The sequence below is a fragment of the Heliconius melpomene genome, chromosome 11 (genome assembly GCF_056956725.1).
Source record: "Heliconius melpomene rosina isolate 202511_hmr_F chromosome 11, ASM5695672v1, whole genome shotgun sequence".
NCBI classification, from domain to species: Eukaryota; Metazoa; Arthropoda; class Insecta; order Lepidoptera; family Nymphalidae; genus Heliconius; species Heliconius melpomene.
The window spans coordinates 9,526,010-9,550,036 of record NC_140399.1 but is presented as its reverse complement, the minus strand read 5'-3'; the positions used below and the strand labels follow the sequence as shown (position 1 = coordinate 9,550,036).

The 24,027-nt window shown below is 32.3% G+C and overlaps 3 protein-coding genes and 3 long non-coding RNA genes across 6 annotated transcripts in view; 1 reads left to right on the top strand and 5 right to left on the bottom strand.

The window, feature by feature from the left end:
• Window positions 1-931: 931 nt before the first annotated feature.
• The window catches only part of LOC146534790 (zinc metalloproteinase nas-4-like), a 48,657-nt gene continuing 25,561 nt past the window's right edge, over window positions 932-24,027 (bottom strand). The window contains exon 6 of the mRNA XM_085193726.1: window positions 932-1,216. Within this exon, the coding sequence (XP_085049852.1) occupies window positions 1,031-1,216 (186 nt within the window). The 3' untranslated portion in view covers window positions 932-1,030. The remainder of the gene's footprint in view (window positions 1,217-24,027) is intronic.
• On the bottom strand, window positions 6,840-8,400 carry LOC146534797 (uncharacterized). The gene is made up of 2 exons (XR_014878469.1): window positions 7,406-8,400; window positions 6,840-7,247 (listed from the first exon to the last, which is right to left on the bottom strand). It is a non-coding gene; the product is annotated as an uncharacterized LOC146534797 (long non-coding RNA).
• Window positions 9,318-22,307, bottom strand: LOC146534793 (seminal metalloprotease 1-like). Its single transcript, XM_085193724.1, has 7 exons — window positions 22,151-22,307; window positions 21,089-21,376; window positions 20,509-20,721; window positions 16,775-16,884; window positions 16,315-16,525; window positions 14,511-14,647; window positions 9,318-9,953 (listed from the first exon to the last, which is right to left on the bottom strand). The coding sequence occupies exons 2-7, from the start codon at window positions 21,204-21,206 to the stop codon at window positions 9,744-9,746; spliced, it is 999 nt and encodes a 332-aa protein (XP_085049850.1). The 5' UTR covers window positions 21,207-21,376; window positions 22,151-22,307; the 3' UTR covers window positions 9,318-9,743.
• Window positions 10,647-14,099, bottom strand: LOC146534796 (uncharacterized). The gene is made up of 2 exons (XM_085193722.1): window positions 13,874-14,099; window positions 10,647-13,220 (listed from the first exon to the last, which is right to left on the bottom strand). The coding sequence occupies exon 2, from the start codon at window positions 13,210-13,212 to the stop codon at window positions 10,741-10,743; it is 2,472 nt and encodes an 823-aa protein (XP_085049848.1). The 5' UTR covers window positions 13,213-13,220; window positions 13,874-14,099; the 3' UTR covers window positions 10,647-10,740.
• On the top strand, window positions 17,637-18,640 carry LOC146534795 (uncharacterized). The gene is made up of 3 exons (XR_014878474.1): window positions 17,637-17,895; window positions 18,101-18,244; window positions 18,402-18,640. It is a non-coding gene; the product is annotated as an uncharacterized LOC146534795 (long non-coding RNA).
• Window positions 18,673-19,291, bottom strand: LOC146534794 (uncharacterized). The gene is made up of 2 exons (XR_014878472.1): window positions 19,122-19,291; window positions 18,673-18,852 (listed from the first exon to the last, which is right to left on the bottom strand). It is a non-coding gene; the product is annotated as an uncharacterized LOC146534794 (long non-coding RNA).

Here is a 24,027-nt window from a genome sequence, read left to right as displayed (position 1 = left end):
TTGCACCCTTAGGGGAGGAATTCTAGAAAACCAATGAAACATGTGTTCAAATAAATACTTTTAAGAGTTTGAATTTCAAATTTTATAAAAATTGATGCCGATTAAAAAAAATCTATACAAACTTTCAACCCGTTATTTGCACCCTTAGCGGGAGAATTCTAGAAAACTATGAAACACGTATTCAATGAAATACTTTTAAAAATCTAAATTTCAAGTTTTATAGAAATCGGTGCCGATTAAATTTTTTTTCCATACAAACTTTCAACCCCTATTTCGTCCCTTTAGGGTTAAATTTTTTCAAAATCCCTTCTTAGTGGATGTCCAGATTACGAAAGTAAGCATCTGTCCAAATTTCACGTTTCTACGCACAGCGGTTACGGCTGTGCGTGCGTCTTACCTCAGTCAGTGAGGACAAGTCCTTATATATATATAGATATTGTTATCTTTTCAGCGATTTACGTTTGTTGATCCTTAGAACAGGTGCCCTTTTCACGCTGTATCCCGCACACAGCAGGGTTGACAAAGAGACTTAGTGTTAAGTGTCAATATAAGAAAATATTTTAGGAGATATGTCGTGGCGGTGCGGTGCTCTTGTAGTGGCGTGCCGTAACGATTTTCAGCGTGATAAATAAATTAAAAATAATAGAGATAGAGTTCAAGAAATTCGAATTTTTATATTGGAAATTTCCTCCTCTTTCAGGATCTTTTTTCAAAACTTTTGAAATATTTGTAGTTATTAACGAAAATCTTAATATCTTTTTTCATCTTATTTCACGTAAATACTTAGGAGCTTTACGTCTACTTAACACGTTTTTGAACTGGTTGACTAAACTATAACAAAAGTAATTCCTATTAAAGTTTTTGTTTATTAGTTTTTCTATCTACTTTTAAATATTTATTACAAAAATTTGTAAAAATAAATTCAATCACAGACTCTGTAATAATTTTATTCAGTACAAGTCAAGATCATTAGGTACATATAGAAAATTAAAGCTTAACGAAACTGTATTGTCATACACTATATGTTTATCTATATAGCGTTATCAGCCACAACGACTGGAGAGATCTCTTCAGGTTCAGAAACAATTGGTTGTTGTTCATCTAAATATTCGAGGCCATCACGGTTCCACGATCCAGCGCAATTGTAGTGTCTTCTCAGTCTTAGCCAGTCGTAGGCGCTCACTCGTTCCATCTGTCCCATGTTTCCGTCGAAAGACTAGAGAAAATATAAATGTGTATATTATAATTCCTTCAAATTTATAAAATCTAATTAAAAATAGATTTACGTTATTTGAAGAACTTTTCATAAGTCCAAAATAAAGCATAGGGGTGATATAATAGATTTTATTTATTTTTCAGCTTCACGCTGTATCCCGCTTGAAGGGTAGGCAAAGGGAACCTGAGAACCTAGTGTCAAGATACTCCGTTGCCATAAAGATAATTCCGGTCCCCATTTTTCTGGGGGCATTGCATGGCGGAACTCAACGGCTCACTTTGGTTCGTCACTAGACCGAGGAAATAAAAACATTAAATATTTAATTTCTTCGAATGAGAATCGAATCCACCGCCTGTCGTGTTTATAGTCGTCCGCTTCCTCCTGCACCGCGTCTGGCTCTATATTTTTAAAATAAACATTTTTATTTTCATAAAGGCATCGATTATGCCTTACCCTGAGAGGTACAATGGTAGGTTGTCCATTTTTGCTAAAAGCGTGAGAGCTGTAGTGCATGCAGCTGGTGTACTCATAGGGCAGATCAAGATTGCTCACTATATTAGTGTCGTATTTATCGAAATTGTGGGCCATGCCTGTAAAAACAATATATATGTATGTTAAATAGTGAGACAACTTAAAAAGACTATATTGCCCCATATAAAATCTTCTCAACATCATTATCATCACATCAGCCTTTCGACGCCCACGGTTGGACAGAGGCTAAGCTTTGGACAGAGGCTAGGTTTGGACCTAGCCTTGGGAATAGAACAATAGATTCTTGGGGATCTCTGCGCTGATCGGTCGTGCGGTGCTTGCACCAAGGCTTCCCGCGACGTTGACCACATCGTAGGTCATATTTGGTAGAGGGCCTGCCCATCAACCGTCGGTAGTAGTATCCGTACGGATGTCCTCGTTTCCGATTCTATCACGTAGAAAAATACCGAGCATTGCTCTCTCCATCGCCCGCTGTGCGACACTGACACGCAGACAACTATACAGACTGGTTGAAGACTTTCGTTTTGAGAAACTGAGGTATTTTGGACGCAAAGATCTGCCGTAGATTCCCCCGAATCTGAGTTGGATTCCTCGAGAATTTCTTCTTTTTTTTTTCAGGAAAGATTCTGAACTTACCTAGCCATATGTAATGGTCAACAATTTCGAATGAGCTCTATAACTAACTATTTCTTGAAATATGCTATGAATTACTAAAACGGATCCTGATTATAAACCTATAAAGTATTACAATTACCAAGAGATCTAATGTCAAAAATTACGTCTTACCATCTACAATATTTTGCAATTCGATTCGAACGTAGTCATCTCTATTATAAGTGGACTGCATGTGGAAAAAGCCGAGGACATGAAGCCATTCGTGGACGATTACGGTGGTATGAAGTCATCCTTGTCCAGGGTTGTTACGAGCCAAATTCAATGTGTGCACACCGCGAGTGCCCCAAAAGCCAACACTGTATAGCACCCATCAGAGTCTCCCTGTTATAAAATAAAATAATTTTAATATGTTTTTTTAGAATAATGTAATCCAAGCCGCTGTAATGCTGTTAAAATGAAGCAATGATTGTGGACTTAGACAAATATGTTTTCCTAGTCTGAATAGATCATCGTCACAAAGTCCAACGTAAGACACTCCGTTCCTCACCTCACAGCAAATGTACATTTGCTGCAAAATCGAGATAATAAAAAAAATAGTTCGGTCTTCCACAAAATAAATAAAGACTCTTTGCTCTATGTCAAAGTCTTCTTTATGGCTATAGGTTTTAGGGATATTTTTAAAAATATAGCAAATTACAACCTACAATCATCAAAGAAAAGTACACAACACTGACTTACAGTAAATAAGACATAGTTAGGCTCGTTGCCGATGCGACGACGGAACCTCACGCAGGAATTATTCTCGATCAACCTGATAGCATCCGTAATGGCCAAACGTTGCCATAAATCTAAAAAAAAATACATAATCAGTATATACACACCTGTCAATATTATTTTTATTATCATATCCTATCCTATATCTTATAAAACAAAGTCGCTTTTCGTGTCTGTCTGTTGTTTCTAACTCTTCTTCTTCTAAACCACCCAACGGATTTTGATGCGGTCTCCACCATTAAGTCGAGTATTTTTCGTAAAAGGTTTATGTATAGTTTATTATTTGTACATTCTTATGTAAATTAACATAAATACGATAAATGTGTATAAAGTCCTACCCGTTGAGACACTTTCGCGCATGCGCTGCTTTAATGCTAAGTACTACATGAAAATAATGTACTGGAGTATTGTTCCTCTTAATAAGATCTACAAAAAAGTCCGCGACGGCATATTCGTATCTTTTAAGAATAACGTGTAGTGATCATATTTCTGTCTAAAAATTATAATTTCAATATATTTTTTATTGTGAGGGATATTTTTCCATAATGGTATTAATCCTTATCCTTTAAAATACTTTATTAAATTTTTACGTTAAACGAAGATAAAATTTGCTTCTCACACTATTTCGAAATTGCGAATAGTTTTAGAGAAAAACGCATTTAATTGTTGATGCATCCCGCCGTTGACACATCAGCTGTATGTTACTCAAGTTTCACTTATTCCTTACTCTCAGCATATAAATAAGTATATTAGTTACGTTGGCCATTTAATGTAGATCAAAACTGTCTTTTACTGTTTTTCATTTTAATAAGTACTTTAAAAGTTGTTACAATATCAAAAAATCCTTGCTGCGAAACGGCTCGCCACTCGCCGTTTCGTTTTGCTTATACAAGCGCGTCCACCGCGCCCGCCTCCCTTACACGCATCGGTGGTTCAGTGGTAGAATGCTCGCCTGCCACGCGGGCGGCTCGGGTTCGATTACCGGCCGATGCATTCTATTTAATTTTCCTCACAGGCAGCCACGTAGTGCTTGCTTTTCATCAGGGACAGAATACCCTCTTCAGCATTAACCACAAGCTCGAAAACCGCCTGCTTCTATAGCAACGAAGATTAAGATGCGTTTGCAAGTATTGGATAATTGGAGTTGAATGTATTATTTCAGCTCGATATATTTGGTTTCATATTTTTTGTAGTATTTATTAGTAGGTAGGTTTTTGTTTATAATTTCTTCCGTTTAAAAATAGTCATTTAACTATCTAAAAATAGTCATTTAAATAAATTTTAATAAGTACTTGAAAAGATTAGTAGCACAGATTTAAAATTACGGTACCTACAAAAAAATCCTTGCCGTGTAAAACAATTGGAAAATCCTTATTGAAACTACGAAAATGCGGGTTGCATTAGGGTTTAATTAATTTTCACATTATCTTAAGTGCTTTGCAAACATACATTATATGAACAATCCAGTAGTAAAAGCGGGCGAAGCCGCAAGAGGGTCGCTAGTATATATATATACAGGTGTCCCAGGGGTCAACGATAAAACGAAAACAAGTGATAGACCAAGTTGTGACAGTTATGAGAAAAATATAAAAAAAAATCTGTGTCATGTATTTTTCATATTACATAGATTTAAAAAATATCGGATAAACCGACACCTGTGATGATTTTTCAAGTCCTAAGACTACAAATATTACTCTTTTTTCATTTTTTTTTTCTGTAATGTTATTATGAGTAACCCTTCTGTGAATTACAGTTTAAGATTTAAACATACCTGCACCAGTTTTCAATAAAATGTGGTGTTTTTGCCAAACATTAAATTGAAAATATTTACTACACCCAACTTTAACCGACTGTACTATAAAAAAAATGTACTACACTGTTTTTGCAAGTAACTTTAAAAGTTGGCACATTTAATCTGGATTCCGAAATGGTACAATACTTGCTGGATTACTTCCTCGTTGAAGAGAGAAAAATCGAAATACACGACAATCGGGATGACGTTCAGAGTTTTGGTATCTTTTCCGATACATTCTAGCTGCAGCATTAACGTTACATAACCATTCTCCATGAATGAAATGCATATTGGCAATGTGTCAAAGACCGGGTATATAGACTGTGAGAGCCCGGACTTGAGCACTATCCTTATAGGTCCTAGGTCAGCCCCTAAGTTGGAAAAGTTCAGATATCTTAGATCCGTCATGCACGAGTGTGGAGGCATCGATCACGATCTCCTTGGTCGGATAAGCGTTGCCTGGATTAAGTGGTGGAAGGTCACTGGTGTGGTCTGTGATGGCAGGGTACCGTCCAAACCTGATCTTTACCACAGTTTTAACTACTCTATAAAAGCTTAACATAATTCAGAAAAACAATAATTCCCAAAAATGAAAAAGTATTTTTTTAAAACAAAATAAATAATAAAATTATAGTTTTAAAATAAAACACCATTAGTCGAGTATAACATAAACACGTACATACCTGTCAAAGCGGCAACGTCGCATACGTATGTGTGCGTCACACGAAATACAGGTATGGATAAAAATCGTGAAATGAAAAAAATCCTACGTCCAAACTGTTGAGGTACCTTGATTAATTTCTTTAGTTCTGGGTTTGAAATATTTTACCCTATATGCAAAAGGAGCGCTGCCTCTTCCATCCTGTATAACGTTTTAGCACATAATAGCAAAAATATAAAAATATATTTTAAGCTTATACCGTCTACCTAAGGCGATTTAATGTAAGAGATTTCAAAAATTACGTCTTACCATCTTTAATATTTTGCAATTCGATTGCAAACAAAGTTATCTCTATTATAAGTGGACTGCATGTGGTAAAAGCCGAGGACATGAAGCCATTCGTGGACAATCACGGTGGCTTGAAGACATCCTTGACCAGGGTTGCTTCGAGCCAAATTTATTGTGTGCTCACCACGAGTGCGCGTAAAGCCGACACTTGGGTGGCATCCTTCAGATCGTCCCTATTATAAAATAAAATACTTTTAAATATGATGTTTTTAAAAATAAAGTAATCTTTTTTACTGAAATCTGCACGTTTTGCAGAAAATTTCCCTCGAGATAATAAAAAAACATGATCTAGCTTTCACAAAATAAAAAGAGACTCTTTGCTCTATGTGATGATCATTTTTATCGGTGTATTTTTTGTATAATGAAATAATGGACAATTGAACCTCACAAATATTACAAAAAAAAATTAACAATGACTTACAGTAATTAAGACATAGTTAGGCTAGTTGCCGTTGCGAAGAAGGAATCTCACGCAGGAATTACGCTCGATCAATCTCATAGCATCCCTAATGGCCAACATTTGCTTTGAACCTAAAAAATATCTACTATTTTTATTATCACACTTATAATAAACTAGCGGCCTGCCAGCGGCTTCGCCCGCTTGAACTACATGATTATTCATTTAATAAACAGAATTGACTGACAGTCATATGTAGTGATGTCACTAATTAATTTAGAAACAGCCTTAAATATAATGTTGTTATTGATTTGAGTAAAGATTTATAATATTCTTTGTAGAATAACTGTAATGATTGTATATTACAAAAATACCTAAATCGAATCGAATAAATGTAATGTGAATGGCTAAATGTGATTTAAAGAAAAGTTTTTTAAGTATATCATTAGAATTTTTTGTATGTTTAGTGTCTTGAAGTTAATTCAAAGTTTAATTATAAATAAAAAATTCTATCGTAATTTATAAGTTTTTTTAACAACGCTGAACAAAAACTATGTCCTGCCCTGGACTTATCCTATGTATACGTGATTAATCCAGTTAAATAGTTTTATTTTAAATGTGTTATAATCACAAAAAGTTAAGATGTAATATTATTATATTTAGGTCATAATTATATTTTCAAATATTAACTATAAACAACTGACTTACTGAATTGATGTTTTTTAAATTCAAATACAACTACGTTTCCAGGCGATGGCCTGGATAACCGATTACACAGTAGATGTACTGTCAGGCCAAATAAAGGCATTTCTGCCAGCCGCGTAGTCCGTAACTAAAGCTTCTATTTGCCAGTCGTCTAATAAAATGTCGCCTTCAAACTTGCCACTGTTGTCCCATACATTACCTGACATGACATTTGATAGCATGCGAGACTCTATACGGTGACCGTTGTCTGTAAACAAATGTTTAAAAAATGCAATTTTTTTGTTTTACATTATTTTTAATGTACTACTTATACATTTTATTATACTACTAGTAGTCAATATGAATATGTCAATGTATGAGGAATTATTATTTTATATTTATTCTAATCAATTTTATCAAACTAACCTTCACGGCTTTGTTCCAAGTATTGTCGAAAGGCATCAATTTCCTCCCTCGTCTTGACAACAGGTGGATATCCCACGGCTAGCTCCACCAAACACAACAGCAAACCGACTCGCAACATTTTGAAGTTTATCCAGAAAGTATATACATTTAATATAAGAAATATCTTGATAATTAAATTAACTTCTCAAAAAATTTAAAAAAACAAAAATCCTGACTGCATAAATCCAAAAAAAAAACAAGCCCAAGTCTGTCAGTCTCACTCACTCTGTTAAAAAACATCTCAAAAAATATTATTATTGTCACATTTTTTTTAAATGTCGTAGATAATTTTGATATGTTACATTAATTGACTATTTACATTCAGCAAGTGGCCGAACTTACCTACATTTTTCAAGAAAATAAACGTTGAACTCCACACGGAAATTGGTAGTACCAACCTAGCTTGATGATGTACTTATACACGGAAGTTATTTATAGTGGATGTGAGGAAACCATACCCTGAAAGCTAGGAATACCTCCCTCAGAAACCATTGCCTCCACTGTGGTCGTGAGCTAGAGGTAAAGAAGGAGTCTTTGAGCCAAAAAGACGTACTAGGAACGTCGCTCTTCCAAGGATTTGAGATTTGTTATAGATAACTATCTCCTAGCCAAAATATTGTATAGGAATGAAGTTGAAAAAAAAGAGTACGGAAGGTTGTAATGATTCCTGCACAACTTAGGACAAAGAAAGTTTATCTACACATTCGAGGACGTATAAATAACGACGTAATAAAAAAACTCGCTGGAGATGATCCACCCTACGCTATAACAGAGCTGAATACTCACCTTCGAACACAAACTCACCTTCGAATTGTACGTGGCTGTCCAATGTAAAAAAAGTAGCAAATATTTACAAACAACAAGCGCGCGCAGCTAGGGTGACGTGAGGTCTAAATCCAGAAGTCACTAGTACAATCTTGCGGAAACCACAATAATAAATGCAACAAGTAGGCTCATTCAACTGACATGCAGATGATCTTAGGCTGCGTAAATACGCCTCAGCGAGGCTTTATTCAAAAAAAAAGATACTTGTATATTTGTCGTCATCAAAACATTGACACGATCTCTGTTATGCCATCACAAAACATTTCGGTCACGGTATTCTACATCTTTGTCAATGAGATTAGACTTTCTATGATATACATTTACATATGAATTATAACTAAGATGGATTAATAATATTACACTAGAGTATTAGACTTTAATTAATTCCTTTTATAAATAACAAAAAAAAAATGATAGAAGTCTTCAATCACAACAGAATTGAAGATTTTTATAATAAAACATTTAATAGCAATAAAACACGAATCTATGAGTTATAATTTTTTTTTTATATCTGTAGGTATGTCTTTTTAAATAACTGTATTTTTTGAACTACTTGACAGATTTGAATGATTTGTTTTGTTGTGTAGCTATTTACTATTAAGCCCGGGCAAGATCACGATTCAAGTTTATATTTGAATTACAAAGACTTCCACACCTAATGCATTTAAATGTAGTGGTCCACCTAAACGATAAAAACTAAACAAAAGTTGTTAAACATGATGAGCATTTTCCATTGACATAAACAAAGAAACATCAAAGAAAAAAACAGGCTAATAATCTGGAATATTATATACAAGTGTAACACGAACGACAGATCAACGGTTGTCTATGGATAGAGGACTTCAGTAACTATCCGTTTCACCCCCATGTATGTTAGCCGATTTTCAGTTGTTCGGCAGATATTTGGGAATTCGTGATTTTTTTTTTTGGATTCTTGAAAATTGGCAAATACGTAGGTCTTTTGTATAATGCAATATTTCAAAAGTATCGGCTTATAAATCTTGGAAATAACAAGGAAACAAAAATAAATTTTAAATAAGCAATTTTATTTCTAAAACGTTCATGGGGTGTAGCGAAAAAAAATTACTGGTGATTTCTTTTCAAATTCAATTTTAAAAAGTACTATTATTAGTATACAATAATGTCTGAAAGTTTCATAGGCGCAGCTCAATGACAACATATTAAAAAATGTACTCAAATCATGAAACAGTAAAAATTGTTATTCTAATTACCATATTTACATGAGTATTTGCACTTTTTACCGGTGTATTAAGACCAGACAATTTACAAAGTACAAATATTTTGATATAGCACAGGAGGTAAATAGGCTAATGCACTTAGGTGATGATTAATTAATATTAATCATTAATAGAAAATTTTACAAGTAATTTTGTCGTACCTTCTATTTTGAAAACTACTAAAATTAATGTTTTATTAAATAACAAAGCTGTAGTGTCATACACTATCTTTTTATCTATATAGCGTCATCAGCCGAGAATCTAATACTACTACTACTATTATTTTCTGCAGTCACAATGTCTGGAGTTATCTCTCCTGGTTCAGGAATACTTGGTCGTTTGACGCCATCACGGTTCCACGCTCCAGGGCAGTTGTAATGTCTTCTTAGTCTTAGCCAATCGTTGTCAGTAACTCGGTCAATTTGCCCCATAGTTCCAACGAAAGGCTAGTGGTAATGTAAATATATATTAATATATAATTATGTAGTTATACTTTTAACGAATAATGATGATACGTTATTTGATGAAGTTTTCATGACTTCCAAATGACGCACAGTAATATATCGCGTAGTAGGGAAAGCAGAGAGACCCTAGCAACCCATTGTCAATAGACACCTTTTCCATTAAGATAATTCCGATCCACAAGTTCCACCGAATTCGAGAGGCATTGAGTGCTTAGTGGCGGAACTCAACGCCAGTGCTTCGTCACCATTCACCACGTGCATTTTATTTCTTCGAGTGGAAATCAAACCCACAATCTGTCTCATTTACAGTCGCACGCTTGTGTCTCTTATGCACCACGACTGGCTTCACTACCTACCACTATTTCATTGCACCGTAACTAAAATAAGGTACTTCATAATGTCTGTATTTTTAAAATAAACTTTTTCACTCTTATAAAAATATATGGGTCATAATCAGAAAAGTGGACATTTTCGAATTCGTAACGTAACTGATATGTAACAATACTGATAATGTTTGTTACGAAACTGATGTCATAAGGCATTATGCACAACAAAGTAAGGATATACGAATAAAACTATTTTTTTTTATTATTTAATGAGACACAAATTAAAATTTTAAAGATTCAATCGTTGAATTAACAGATTATAAATGTAAGAAGAAAACATAACAAACTGTCAATATTAACAATATAATAATGCTAGTTCGTAACATAATAAACTTATATTTCTAGTTAGAGATCACAAAGTTAATGATAAAATTAAATCCACTTTAAAATATATCAAGATTTGAGTCATTATCACTGGAATTACTATTGTTGTTAAATAAACATATATCATGAGTAGGATCAATAATATGAAATGAAGAAGGTCCTGGTGAACTAAAATCATAATATCGTTGATTGTCTGGATGTAATTTAATATCCGATAAAATAGTAACTTTTTGAGTTTTCTTAATATCAGATGATACGGAGTTATTTTTTTCATTTACATAGAGACTATTGTCACTTTCTGTATTCCTTTTGTGTGGTGATTTATTCTCTTTTCCTGGTGACCCTTGCTTATATTTCTTATTGCTTTTCCTCTCACTATATTTTGGCCTTTTTGAAATATTATGAGCTTGGTTTCCTTCCTCTTTTGTATTTTTTTTTCTATCAGTATCTTTTACTGTTTTAGATATCCTTGGTGTACTCGTAGTTATGTTTGGTGTTACCTCTTTGTAGAGGGTGTGGAGTTTTATGTTAAAACAAGAACAGTTTCCCCGCTCATCACCACAAAAACAACTTACATGTCTATATTTTATTACACCAGGCTTATTGGTAGTGATGATTTGATGTAAAGACATGGTTCCAATTAAAGGGTATAAATCGAATACAGCATAAGTTTCCTTTATAACTTTAATATCTTTATCTGATACATAATAAAGACTTATATTGGTTTCTTCTTTTAATAGCATAAAAGCTTCCACAGCATTAGAAATATCTTTTCCATAAGCAACATGTCGATCTAATGTACGTTTTAAAACTCCACCTATACCGTCTGCTGCATTTTTTCCATGAGCTGCTTCGAAATAGGACCATGTAGCATATTTATATCCCAACTGTTTAGTAATCACATCAAAGAGGGCAAAATTCTTCTTTTGCCGGTATTGTGTGGTTGGGCCGTCAGAATGCACATGTAAGGTATCTATCTCAGGGTGTTGATACTTAATTGAATTCAAAACAGGTAACAGATGAGCCCAAATAGAGTGCGGGGTATGCTCGTTATTAGGGGAAATAGAACAAAATCCAGCGGCATCTTCATTTTTTACATATGCTACACCAGTGTGCAATGTTATTTGTGTCCGTGAGGAGGCATAGTGCATACTCTGTATCTCTAAATTATACTTACATTGATAGTTTTCAGAAAAATCAACAACAATTACAATTTCATTCTTTTTAATATTGTCAACACACTCTCGAAATAATTTGTGCTGGTGCATCATATTGAAATAATGCTTCTTAAATAATGTAACCTCTTGTTGAAATTTTTGTAATAAGGAACCAAACTGATCAGAGATTACTTCTTTTGAAAATCTTTTAGAAAAAGTCTCCACCTCTTCACCTTCTTCATTAATTTTTTTGTAAGGCACAGTTTTCATACACCACTGCAGCCAACAGACGGTTTTGTCATCAGGATTTTTTTTAATTTCAACTTTTTTCATGGCACACACATGGCAATTTCCATACATGCACTCTTTGCAACTTAGATTACAAGCAATATCTTTCAAAATATCTTCAATTTTATTTGTTTTTAGGATTCCGAGCTTGTAAAGTTTCGTTATTTTAAAACCTATGTTAGCGTGTCGTATACAAGCACACGTTTCTCTATTATGTAACTTTGGACTCAGGACGTAAAATGGACGGTATCTGACCAGGGTAGAATACGACGCTTTGCCTCCTTCTTTTTTATAAGTCCTATATAGATTCAATATAGTGTCTGTCAAGAATCGTATTTGCATTTTAGTTTTTTCTTTAGTTTTGCATTCTTTCTTGCCAGCTGTAGCTCGGCTAATATCATCTCTCAAATAAAAATTATGTATCTGTTGAATAAGGGATTTCCTTTGTGTAGAAAATTTTTTTTTTATACGAATTCTGCTTTTTATACCAATAGTATGCCCCAATTTTGTGACCATACGATACTTCTTAGTTATAGGACTATTTACAATTTTTTTAATCACTGTTTTTTCTGTCGGTGAAGACTGCTTATATATCGAACTAATAGACTCCGAAAGAATATTAAATTCAGAAGGTATCGATTGGTCTCTGTCAATTGTTACATGTCTTGATTTATTTCTCTCATTGAAAATTATTTGTTTTAGGCGATAAATTTGCTTTCTCATTGTTTCCTGTTTTGTTAATGTTTTTTTTAATTTATCTTCGCACTGTCGGAGCTTATTTTGAAAATTAATTATTTTAAGTTTCCAACTTTTTACACATTCCTTTGAAACCATTGAAGTATTTGTAGTTCTAGATTCATTTAAAATTTTATTATTCTTCTTTTTTTTATAATATCGATCAGAATATTCTCTCCATTTTGCTCTTGTTTTTTCTTGTTGAAGTTGGTTTTGTTCATTAATTTTTATTTTTTTAAGTTTAATTCTTTGTAAGTGTTTATTCCGCATATCTTCATATTTAATAGGATTGGTCTGTTTAAGACGTTCTCTATATTTTTTTTGTCTTTCAGCATTTGACATAGGAGCCATGACGCTTACTAAAAATAAAATAATATTTATCAATTATATTAGGCATTTAATAACATTTCATGTTTATTGTTTAGATCTTTAACAACGCTAGTACAGAAGGTATTTGTTTTTAAATAAAAGCTTCACCCGCTTTAACTACATATTTATTAATTTACTATTTCCATAGAAGAAAATAGTAATCACAAAATCACAACTAATTTCAGGAAGAATAAAATAATGCTTTTATCTAAATTGGTTAAGCCGTTTCTGAGATTAGCGTGCACAAACACATAGACAAACAAGCAAACAGGCAAAAAACTTTAAAAACTTTTGGTTAGTTTACGTTATGAAAAGCCACTAATTTTTGTTTTCATATGCAAGCAATTTTTTTTCTTATATACATATCTTCCATATACAAGCACCGGTTCGGTACAATTTATATTATATATATATATATAATAAAACATTGGTAGCGTAATTGTGAACTAGGCTTCATATTTTCTCAGTTTCGTTACGTAACGAAATATAACGAAATTGAAAATGAAGTCTGAGAAATTCTAACCTTTTTAAATATTTGCTCATAAGCCACGTGTTGCATGTGCAAGCATTGAAGTTCTTTTTTGAGATTTTGTAAAAAGAAGCAAATAACATAAACAAGAAAACGAAATTATAGAATACTTACCAAAATAAAAGCCGTTTATAACCCTGAGATGTAATTTCACTCATTCACTCAAAAACGTTTGAACCTCTCGACTGCTGCGAGAACACTACTGGTTGTAGCTACGATAGCATTAACTTTTACAATAATGTTGCCACAATAAAAAATAATATTAAATAACATTCAAAATAATTGCGTTCATAATTTAATTGTACGTTACTAGCCCTGAGTAACAAAAAGACAATATTTTGGGACAAATTTACTTAATTAATATATATTATTTGTTAAATAATGTATCAATAAAAGTAGTTCTATTCAATATTATGCATAAAGTAAAGTAATATAAACATATCTGAAATCAAATAAAACCATAAACATTCGTAACAAATCAAGTTTTAAAAAGTAAAGTGGTGAATGGGACACGAAAAATTGTATGGAAGCATTTTGAAAAGTTTTTTTCAACTAACAAAAAATACTATTATTAGCCATAATACACTTAAAATATTACAAAAATCTTTAAGTTAATAAGTAAATTTATCTTAAATGGCAAAATATTTAAGCTATCTTTAAAATTGTATTTTTAAAACGCATTCAAAGTAGCGGGACAAGAAAAGACACAAAATGGTCACTTTTTCTGATTATGACCCATATATCGTCTTACCTTAAGAGGTACAATGGTAGGTTGTCCATTTTTGCTACAAGCGTGAGAACTGTAGTGCATGCAGCTGGTGTACTCATAGGGTAGGTCAAGATTGCTCACGACATCATTGCCGTATTTATTGAAATTGTGGGCCTTGCCTATAAAAAACAACGATATATGTATCTTAAAAAAAGACACAATTTATAAAGCTATGTTGTCTTTTAAATAATAAGCTATATCAACCAAATATGGTTTTTAAAACATAGATATATACATAGCTTCACGCTTTATTCGTTGCAGGGTTGTCAGAGTGAACATAGCGCTACGGTCTCTACATACCTCTTCAATGATATTTATATATATATACAGGATGTCCCAGGAGTCAACGATTAAACGAAAACAGGTGATAGACCAAGTCGTGACAGTTATGAGAAAAATATAAAAAAAAATCTGTGTTATGTATTTTTCATATTATATTGATTTAAAAAAATATCGGAAAAACCGACAGCCTGTGATGATTTTTCAAGTCCTTAGACTACAAATATTATTCTTTTTTCATTTTTTTTCTGTAATATAATCATGAGTAACCCTTCTATGAATTACAGTTTAAGATTGAAATATACCTGTATCGATTTTCAATAAAATGTGGTGTTTTTGCCAAACATTAAATTCAAAATATTTACTACATCCAAGTTTAACCGACTGTACTGTAAAAAAAATGTACTACACTGTTTTTGCAAGTAACTTTAAAAGTTTGGCACATTTAATCTGGATTCCGAAATGGTGTACCATTATAATCATACTTGCTGGATTACTTCTTCGTTGAAGAGAGAAAAATCGAAATACACGACAATCGGGATGACGTTCAGAGTTTTGGTATCTTTTCCGATACATTCTAGCTGCAGCATTAGCATTACATAACCACTCTCCATGAATGAAATGCATATTGGCAATGTGTTAAAGACCGAATATATGGCCTGCGAGAGCCCGGACTCGAGCACTATCCTTATAAGTCCTGGGCCAGCCCCTAATGCAGGATGCAGGTATATTTCAATCTTAAACTATAATTCATAGAAGGGTTACTCACGATTACATTACAGAAAAAAAAATGAAAAAAGAGTAATATTTGTAGTCTTAGGACTTGAAAAATCATCACAGGGTGTCGGTTTTTCCGATTTTTTTAAATCAATATAATATCAAAAATACTTGACACAGATTTTTTTTTATATTTTTCTCATAACTGTCACGACTTGGTCTATCACCTGTTTTCGTTTTATCGTTGACTCCTGGGACACCCTGTATATAAATGACAATTCCAATCAATATATATATAGGGTGGAATTGTCAGCACCACTTTAAATGAAACTACAGTTTTAACTACTCTATAAAAGCTTAACATAATTCAGAAAAACACTATTTCCCAAAAATGAAAAAGTATTTTTTTCAAACAAAATAAATAATAAAATTATCGTTTTAAAAACACCATTAGTCGAGTATAACATAAACACGTACACACCTGTCAAAGCGGCAACGTCGCATACGTATGTGTGCGTCACACGAAATAGGTATCGGTATGGATAAAAATCGTGAAATGAAAAAAATCCTACGTCCAAACTGTTGAGGTACCTTGATTAATTTCTTTAGTTCTGGGTTTGAAATATTTTACCCTATATGCAGTTTCAGTAAAAGGAGCGCTGCCTCTTCCACTCTGTATAACGTTTTAGCACATAATAGCAGAAATATAAAAATATATTTTAAGCGTAATATATTTTAACCGTCTACCTATGGCGATTTAATGTAAGAGATTTCAAAAATAACGTCTTACCATCTTGAATATTTTGCAATTCGATGCGAACAAAGTCATCTCTATTATAAGTGGACTGCATGTGGTAAAAGCCGAGGACATGAAGCCATTCGTGGACGATCACGGTGGTTTGAAGACATCCTTGACCAGGGTTGCTTCGGGCCAAATTTATTGTGTGCTCACCACGAGCGCGCGTAAAGCCGACACTTGAGTGGCATCCTTCAGATCGTCCCTATTATAAAATAAAATACTTTTAAATATGATGTTTTTAAAAATAAAGTAATCTTTTTTACTGAAATTTGCACGTTTTGCAGAAAAGGTCCCTCGAGATAATAAAAAAACATGTTCTAGCTTTCACAAAATAAAAAAAGACTCTTTGCTCTATGTGATGATCATTTTTATCGGTGTATTTTTTTGTATAATGAAATAATGCACAATTGAAACTCACAAATATTACAAAAAAAAATTAACAATGACTTACAGTAATTAAGACATAGTTAGGCTCGTTGCCGTTGCGAGGACGGAATCTCACGCAGGAATTACGCTCAATCAAACTCATAGCATCCCTAATGGCCAACATTTGCTTTGAACCTAAAAAATATCTACTATTTTTATTATTTATTTATTTATATTCTTTATTGCACAAAAAAGATAAAAAAAAATGTACAAAAGGCGGGCTTAACGCTAACAAGCATTTTCTACCAGCCAACCTGTCATGTGGGAGAACAAAAAGTGTAGGCGTGCAAAAAAAAAAGAAAAAATTAAAAATAAAATATCAATTTTGAAAATACATACAGATATATATAATAAATACAATATAATATATACAAACCAATAAAATATTATATATATATATATACACAAACATAAATATATATATATATATATATATATATACACTATATAAAAAAAAAATAGCTACATATATACAACAAACCATTATATACATTTAAATGAATAATAGTAATTTATAAATAAATAAAAAAATTATATAATTACATGTTTATTAAAAAAGGATTCTTTATCACATTTATAATAAACTAGCGGCCTGCCAGCGGCTTCGCCTGCTTGAACTATATGATTATTCATTTACGCCCAATGTTAATAATCAATCCTTATCCAAATATCAATCCATTTTTTGAGTTTAGCTTGCCAATAACCTATCGAAGTACTTCATTTTCAATCTTTATTTTCAATCTATCGTTGGGAGGGCTAACTGGAGATTAAGAGGGAACTTTGTATGAAAATGACAGCTCGTGCGTGCCAATAAACGATCTGTCCATTTTGACATTACGTTGGATAGCAAAAATGATAGCTAATTGCGATCCGACATATTTTGGGGTTTACTTTATCATATCCCCGAATTGCAAGATTGCATTTATATTATATTTGATTTTTAAAGTAAGTAAATATGTGGAATGACATTTCTTCGAGTGATAGTAATGATAGTGTTATGTAGTCAGTGTCAGCAATTACAAATATATGCAGTGAGCATATAAAAATATATCAAGAGAGTGCTAAAAACTTCTATCAAGTTGGTGCCTTTCCTGCAGTTATTGCTGCAATTGATTGCACTCGCATACCTATGTGTTTAATCGCCATGTGAGTATTATTAAGTTATATAAAGTTTTCTTTACAAAAGCAGGCAAATTATGGAAACTTTTTTTTGTATAAGTCTCAGTTTAACTCAGTTACAAATTACCATATCATTTCTTAATTTGAGCTCTGGGCTTATTAATTTCAGTTGCTGATTTTCCAAATTACTATCTTATATATTTGTAAAATAATATTTTATATTTTATTATAGGCAGCAAAATGTAATGCAAGACATTATGGTAATCAATGGAAGTAAAGTACCAAATAGACCATATTTATTAACACAAGTTCTTAATCCAAGTACTGAAGCAAAGCTGCAAGCAAGCATATATTAAACCAGGAACATAATAGAAAGGTATTATGTTAACCTAATATTACCTATGGTATGGAAAAAAGAGGACGGACCATATAAAAAAAAACTTATTATAATTTATTAGTATGATGTGTAAATAGTATTAAACTTATTAATATTTATGAATTATATACCTAATATACAAATTTTATATTTTTAGAACATCTGCAAGACAATTTCATATTATGGCACTCCATTTGCAGAGATCTTAATTTAGAGGAAGTACCAGGAATGGAAATATCAATTCATGACATGATAGATAATGAGGACAGCGCTGCAATATAAGATATCACAGAAAGGACGTAAATAATTGTTTTATAAGATGAATAATTATTCAAATATTTTATAATTATTAATTACTAAAGTGAGAAGATTGTTAGTTAATCATAGTTTTACTTGTTTTTGGGGGTGTGAATAAAGAAAACAATGTGTATTGTAATTTTTTTATTATTAAAAAAATGTAACCTATTTTTTTATTTGTCTCTTTATATAAATATTTTTTATTTCTAGCTTGCTCCATGCTTAGTAATTTTATCAGCTTTATTCTCCATACATTTCTTATAAGCTACAAAATATTTAGTGAATTTCTTGCAATCACTATTTTGTTTTTACTGAAAAAAATAAAGTATTTATTAGTTCATTGTTCAATAAAGCATTCATCAATATAAGTTAAAATAATAATCTTGCACTTAATCTCAAATTTTATTCTTTGTTATCCAATGTAGCAATAAACAATATGAAATTTAAGTAGCCAAGCAAAACGATATTAATATTATTATAAATTCAAAAATTCTATAGAGGCTAACCCCTTTATATAATTTTTCGCATGTATAAATGTATAAACTTAATAAACAAAATTATGAAAACAGGCGATACTTACCTTACTATGCCGGACTCCATTAATTAAATTAAAATAATTATCTTTAGTTCAGTTTAGTTGTAATTTTATGGCGTTTCAAGTTATGCCTAATAATTTATACATGAAAATGGATTAGGAATAAAGTATCTTAAAACTAACAATTAATTATTATATTATAAAAACATATGTTGTCAAAATGACATGTTCGAGTTCCATTGTACGCACCTAAGCTTATTGCATTAAGTTTTAAAAAGTGTTTTAATATTATTAATTTTTATTCTTTTTTAATATTTTGGAACTTACAGATTTATTATTTTATTAAAAATAGTTTTGATAGGACTTTTATAAGTAATAATAATTAATTTTAAATTTAATTTAACATATATATTAAGATTTTGTTAATTTAAAAAAGATACGTAAAACGAAACTATCGTTACCGCAGGGAGGGCCCTGCAATCCACTATTGACGATAAGTTGACATTATCCGAATTGGTTATTGGCAAGTAGGTTAGAGATTGGATAGATATGTCGAACAATACAAGATTGACGTTAACTGGAGATAGGAGATACATTATTAGCATTGGGCGTTAATAAACAGAATTGACTGACAGTCATATGTGGTGATGTCAATAACTAATTTAATTCACTCGTTCAGAAGCAGACTTAAATGTAATGTTATTGATTTGAGTAAGGATTTATAATATTCTTTGTAAAATAACTGTAATCTATATATATATATATAAAAGGACTTGTCCTCACTGACTGAGGTAAGACGCACGCACAGCCGTAACCGCTCATGGTAGAAACGTGAAATTTGGACAGATGTTTACTTTCGTAATCTGGACATCCACTAAGAAGGGATTTTGAAAAAATTTAACCCTAAAGGGGTGAAGTAGGGGTTGAAAGTTTGTATGGAAAAAAAATTAAATCTGCACCGATTTTTATAAAATTTGAAATTTAGACTCTTAAAAATATTTCATTGAACACATGTTTCGTGGTTTATTAGAAGTCACCCCTAAATAAGTAAGCGAAGCTGCGCGCGTCCGCTAGTGAATGCATATTACAAAAATCCCTAAATCGAATCGAATAAATGTGATGTGAATGGCCAATTGTGATTTTAAAAAAGTTTTTTAAGTATATCATTAGAATTTTTTGTGTGTTTAGTGTCTTGAAGTTGATTCAAAGTTTTATTATAAATAAAAAGTTCTATCGTAATTTATAAGTTTTTTTAACAACGCTGAACAAAGACTATGTCCAACTGCCCTGGACTTATCCTATGTATACGTGATTAATCCAGTTAAATAGTTTCATTTTAAATGTGTTATAATCACAAAAAGTAAAGATGTAATATTATTATATTTAGGTCATAATTATATTTTCAAATATTAACTATAAACAACTGACTTACTGAATTGATGTTTTTTAAATTCAAATACAACAACGTTTCCAGGCCATCTACTGTCAGGCCAAATATAGGCATTTCTGCCAGCCGCGTAGTCGGTAACGAGGCCTTCTATCTGCCAGTCGTCTAATAAAATGTCACCTTCGAACTTGCCACTGTTCTCCCATACATTTCCTGTGACATTTGATAGCATGCGAGATTCTATACGGTGACCGTTGTCTGTAAATAAATGTTTAAAAAATGTTTTATATAAAGAATAATAAATGTATCCACCCATCAGCCTCTTAGGGTCCACTGCTGGACATAGGCCTCCCCCAATTCTCGCCACTCCGTCCGGTCCTGCGCCGTTTGAATTCCCGCCAATGTATATATTAAATAAATGTATACATTTATTTACTATATACATTTAATTATTCTACCGAATAATTTTTCTTTTTGCATTACAAAAGGCAAATTGTTTTGTTTTACATTATTTTTAATGTACTACTTATACGTTTTATTAAACTACTAGGACTCAATATACATATGTCAATTGTATGAGGAATTATTATTTTATATTTATTCTAATCAATTTTATCAAACCAACCTTCACGGCTTTGTTCCAAGTATTGTCTATAGGTATCAATTTCCTCCCTCGTCTTGACAACAGGTGGATATCCCACGGTTAGCTCCACCAAACAAAGCAGCAAACCAAATCGCAACATTTTGAAGTTTCTCCAGAAAGTATATACATTCAATATATAGGTAATATAAGAAATATCTTGATAATTAAATTAATTTGTCAAAAAATATAAGAAACAAAAATCCCGACTGCATAAATCCAAAAAAAGAAACCCAAGTCAGTGAAGTCTTGAGGTAGCGTGGAAGAATCAAACTGAAATTAAAAAGTAATATTAATGTCTACGATTCCTTGGATCATTTCAAACTTATTTTGTAGTTCATTTCATACAAAATGAGTGCATACGTGCAACTCTACACTTGACCAATTAAAGAAATCGCATATATATTATAATATTAAGTGTATATTTTAAAAATATTACTGCGGCATTGTTCTGTGTAAGTAATTGCACTCAGTTAAAAAACATCTCAAAAAATATTATTATTGTCACATTTTTTTTAAATGTCGTAGATAATTTTGATATGTTACATTAATTGACTATTTTCATCCAGCAAGTGGCCGAACTTATCTACATTTTTCAAGAAAATAAACGTTGAACTCCACACGGAAATTGGTAGTACCAACCTAGCTTGATGATGTACTTATACACGAAGTTATTTATAGTGGATGTGAGGAAACCATATCCTCAAAGCTAGGAATACCTCCATCAGAAACCATTGCCTCCACTGTGGTCGTGAGCTGGAGGTTAAGAAGGAGTCTTTGAGCCAAAAAGACGTACTAGGAACGTCGCTCTTCCAAGGGTTTGAGATTTGTTATAGATAACTATGTCCTAGCCAAAATATTGTATGGGAATGAAGTTGAAAAAAAAGAGTACGGAAGGTTGTAATGATTCCTGCACAACTTAGGACAAAGAAAGTTTATCTACACATTCGAGGACGTATAAAAAACGACGTAATAGAAAAACTCGCTGAAGATGATCGACCCTTCGCTATAACAGAGCTGAATACTCACCTTCGAACACAAACTCACCTTCGAATTGCACGTGGCTATCCAATGTAAAAAAGTAGCAAATATTTACAAACAACAAGCGCGCGCAGCTAGGGTGACGTGAGGTCTAAATACAGAAGTCACTAGTACCATCTACGTGGCAGTCACGGAAACCACAATAATAAATGCAACAAGTAGGCTCATTCAACTGACGTACAGATGATAATAAACTGCTTAAATATGCTTCAGCGAGGCTTTATTCAAAAGAAAAGATAATAATTTAATATTTATCGTCATCAATACATTGACACGATCTCTGTTATGCCATCACAAAACATTTCGGTCACGGTATTCTATATCTTTGTCAATGGGATTAGACTTTCTATGATATACATTTACATATGAATTATAACTAAGATGGATTAATAATATTACACTAGTGTATTAGACTTAAATTTATTCCTTTTATAAATAGCAAAAAAAATCTTTCTATCCTATAATAAAATAGCAAAAAAGAAATTATAGAAATCTTCAATCACAACAGCATTGAAGATTTTTATTATAAAACATTTTATAGCAATAAAACACAAATCTATGAGTTATAATTTTTTTTTATATCTGTAGGTATGTCTTTTTGAATAACTATATTTTCTGAACTACTTGACAGATTTGAATGATTTCTTTTGTTGTGTAGCTATTTACTATTAGGCCCGGGCAAGATCACGGTTCAAGGTTATATTTGACTAGCGGACGCGCGCCGCTTCGCGTGCTTATTTGCACCGTTAGGGCTTATAATATTTGGGAATTATAATAAACCATAAAACACATGTTCAATGAAATATTTTTAAGTGTAAATTTCAAATTTGATAAAAATCGGTGGCGATTTAAAGATTTTTCCATACAAACTTTCAACCCCTTATTTGCACCCTCAAGGGGAGAATTCTAGAAAAAGATGAAACACGTGTTCAATTAAGTATTTTTAAGAGTCTAAATTTCAAATTTTATAAGAATCGGTGCCGATTTAATTTTTTTACCATATAAACTTTCAACCCCTATTTCACCCCTTTAAGGTAAAAAATTTTCAAAATCCCTTCTTAGTGGATGTCCAGATAACAAAAGTTAACATCTGTCCAAATTTCAAGTTTCTACGCACAGCGGTTACGGCTGTGCGTGCGTCTTACCTCAGTCAGTGAGGACAAGTCCTTTTATACAGGTGTCCCAGGAGTTAACGATATAACGAAAACAGGTGATAGACCAAGTCGTGACAGTTATGAGAAAAATATAAAAAAAAATCTGTGTCATGTATTTTTCATATTATATTGATTTAAAAAAATATCGGAAAAACCGACAGCCTGTGATGATTTTTCAAGTCCTAAGACTACAAATATTACTCTTTTTTCATTTTTTTTCTGTAATGTAATCATGAGTAACCCTTCTATGAATTACAGTTTAAGATTGAAATATACCTGCACCGGTTTTCAATAAAATGCTGTTTTTTTTGCCAAACATTAAATTCAAAATATTTAGTACATCCAACTTTAACCGACTGTACTATAAAAAAATGTACTACACTGTTCTTGCAAGTAACTTTAAAAGTTGGCGCATTTAATCTGAATTCCGAAATGGTACAATACTTGCTGGATTACTTCTTTGTCGAAGAGAGAAAAATCGAAATACACGATAATCGGGATGGCGTTCAGCGTTTTGGTATCTTTTCCGATACATTCTAGCTGCAGCATTAGCATTACATAACCACTCTCCATGAATGAAATGCATATTGGCAATGTATCAAAGACCGAGTACATGGCCTGCGAGATCGCGGACTCGAGCACTATCCTTATAGGTCCTGGGTCAGCCCCTTAGGACTTCAGTACCTATCCGTTTCACCCCCATGTATGTTAGCCGATTTTCAATTGTTC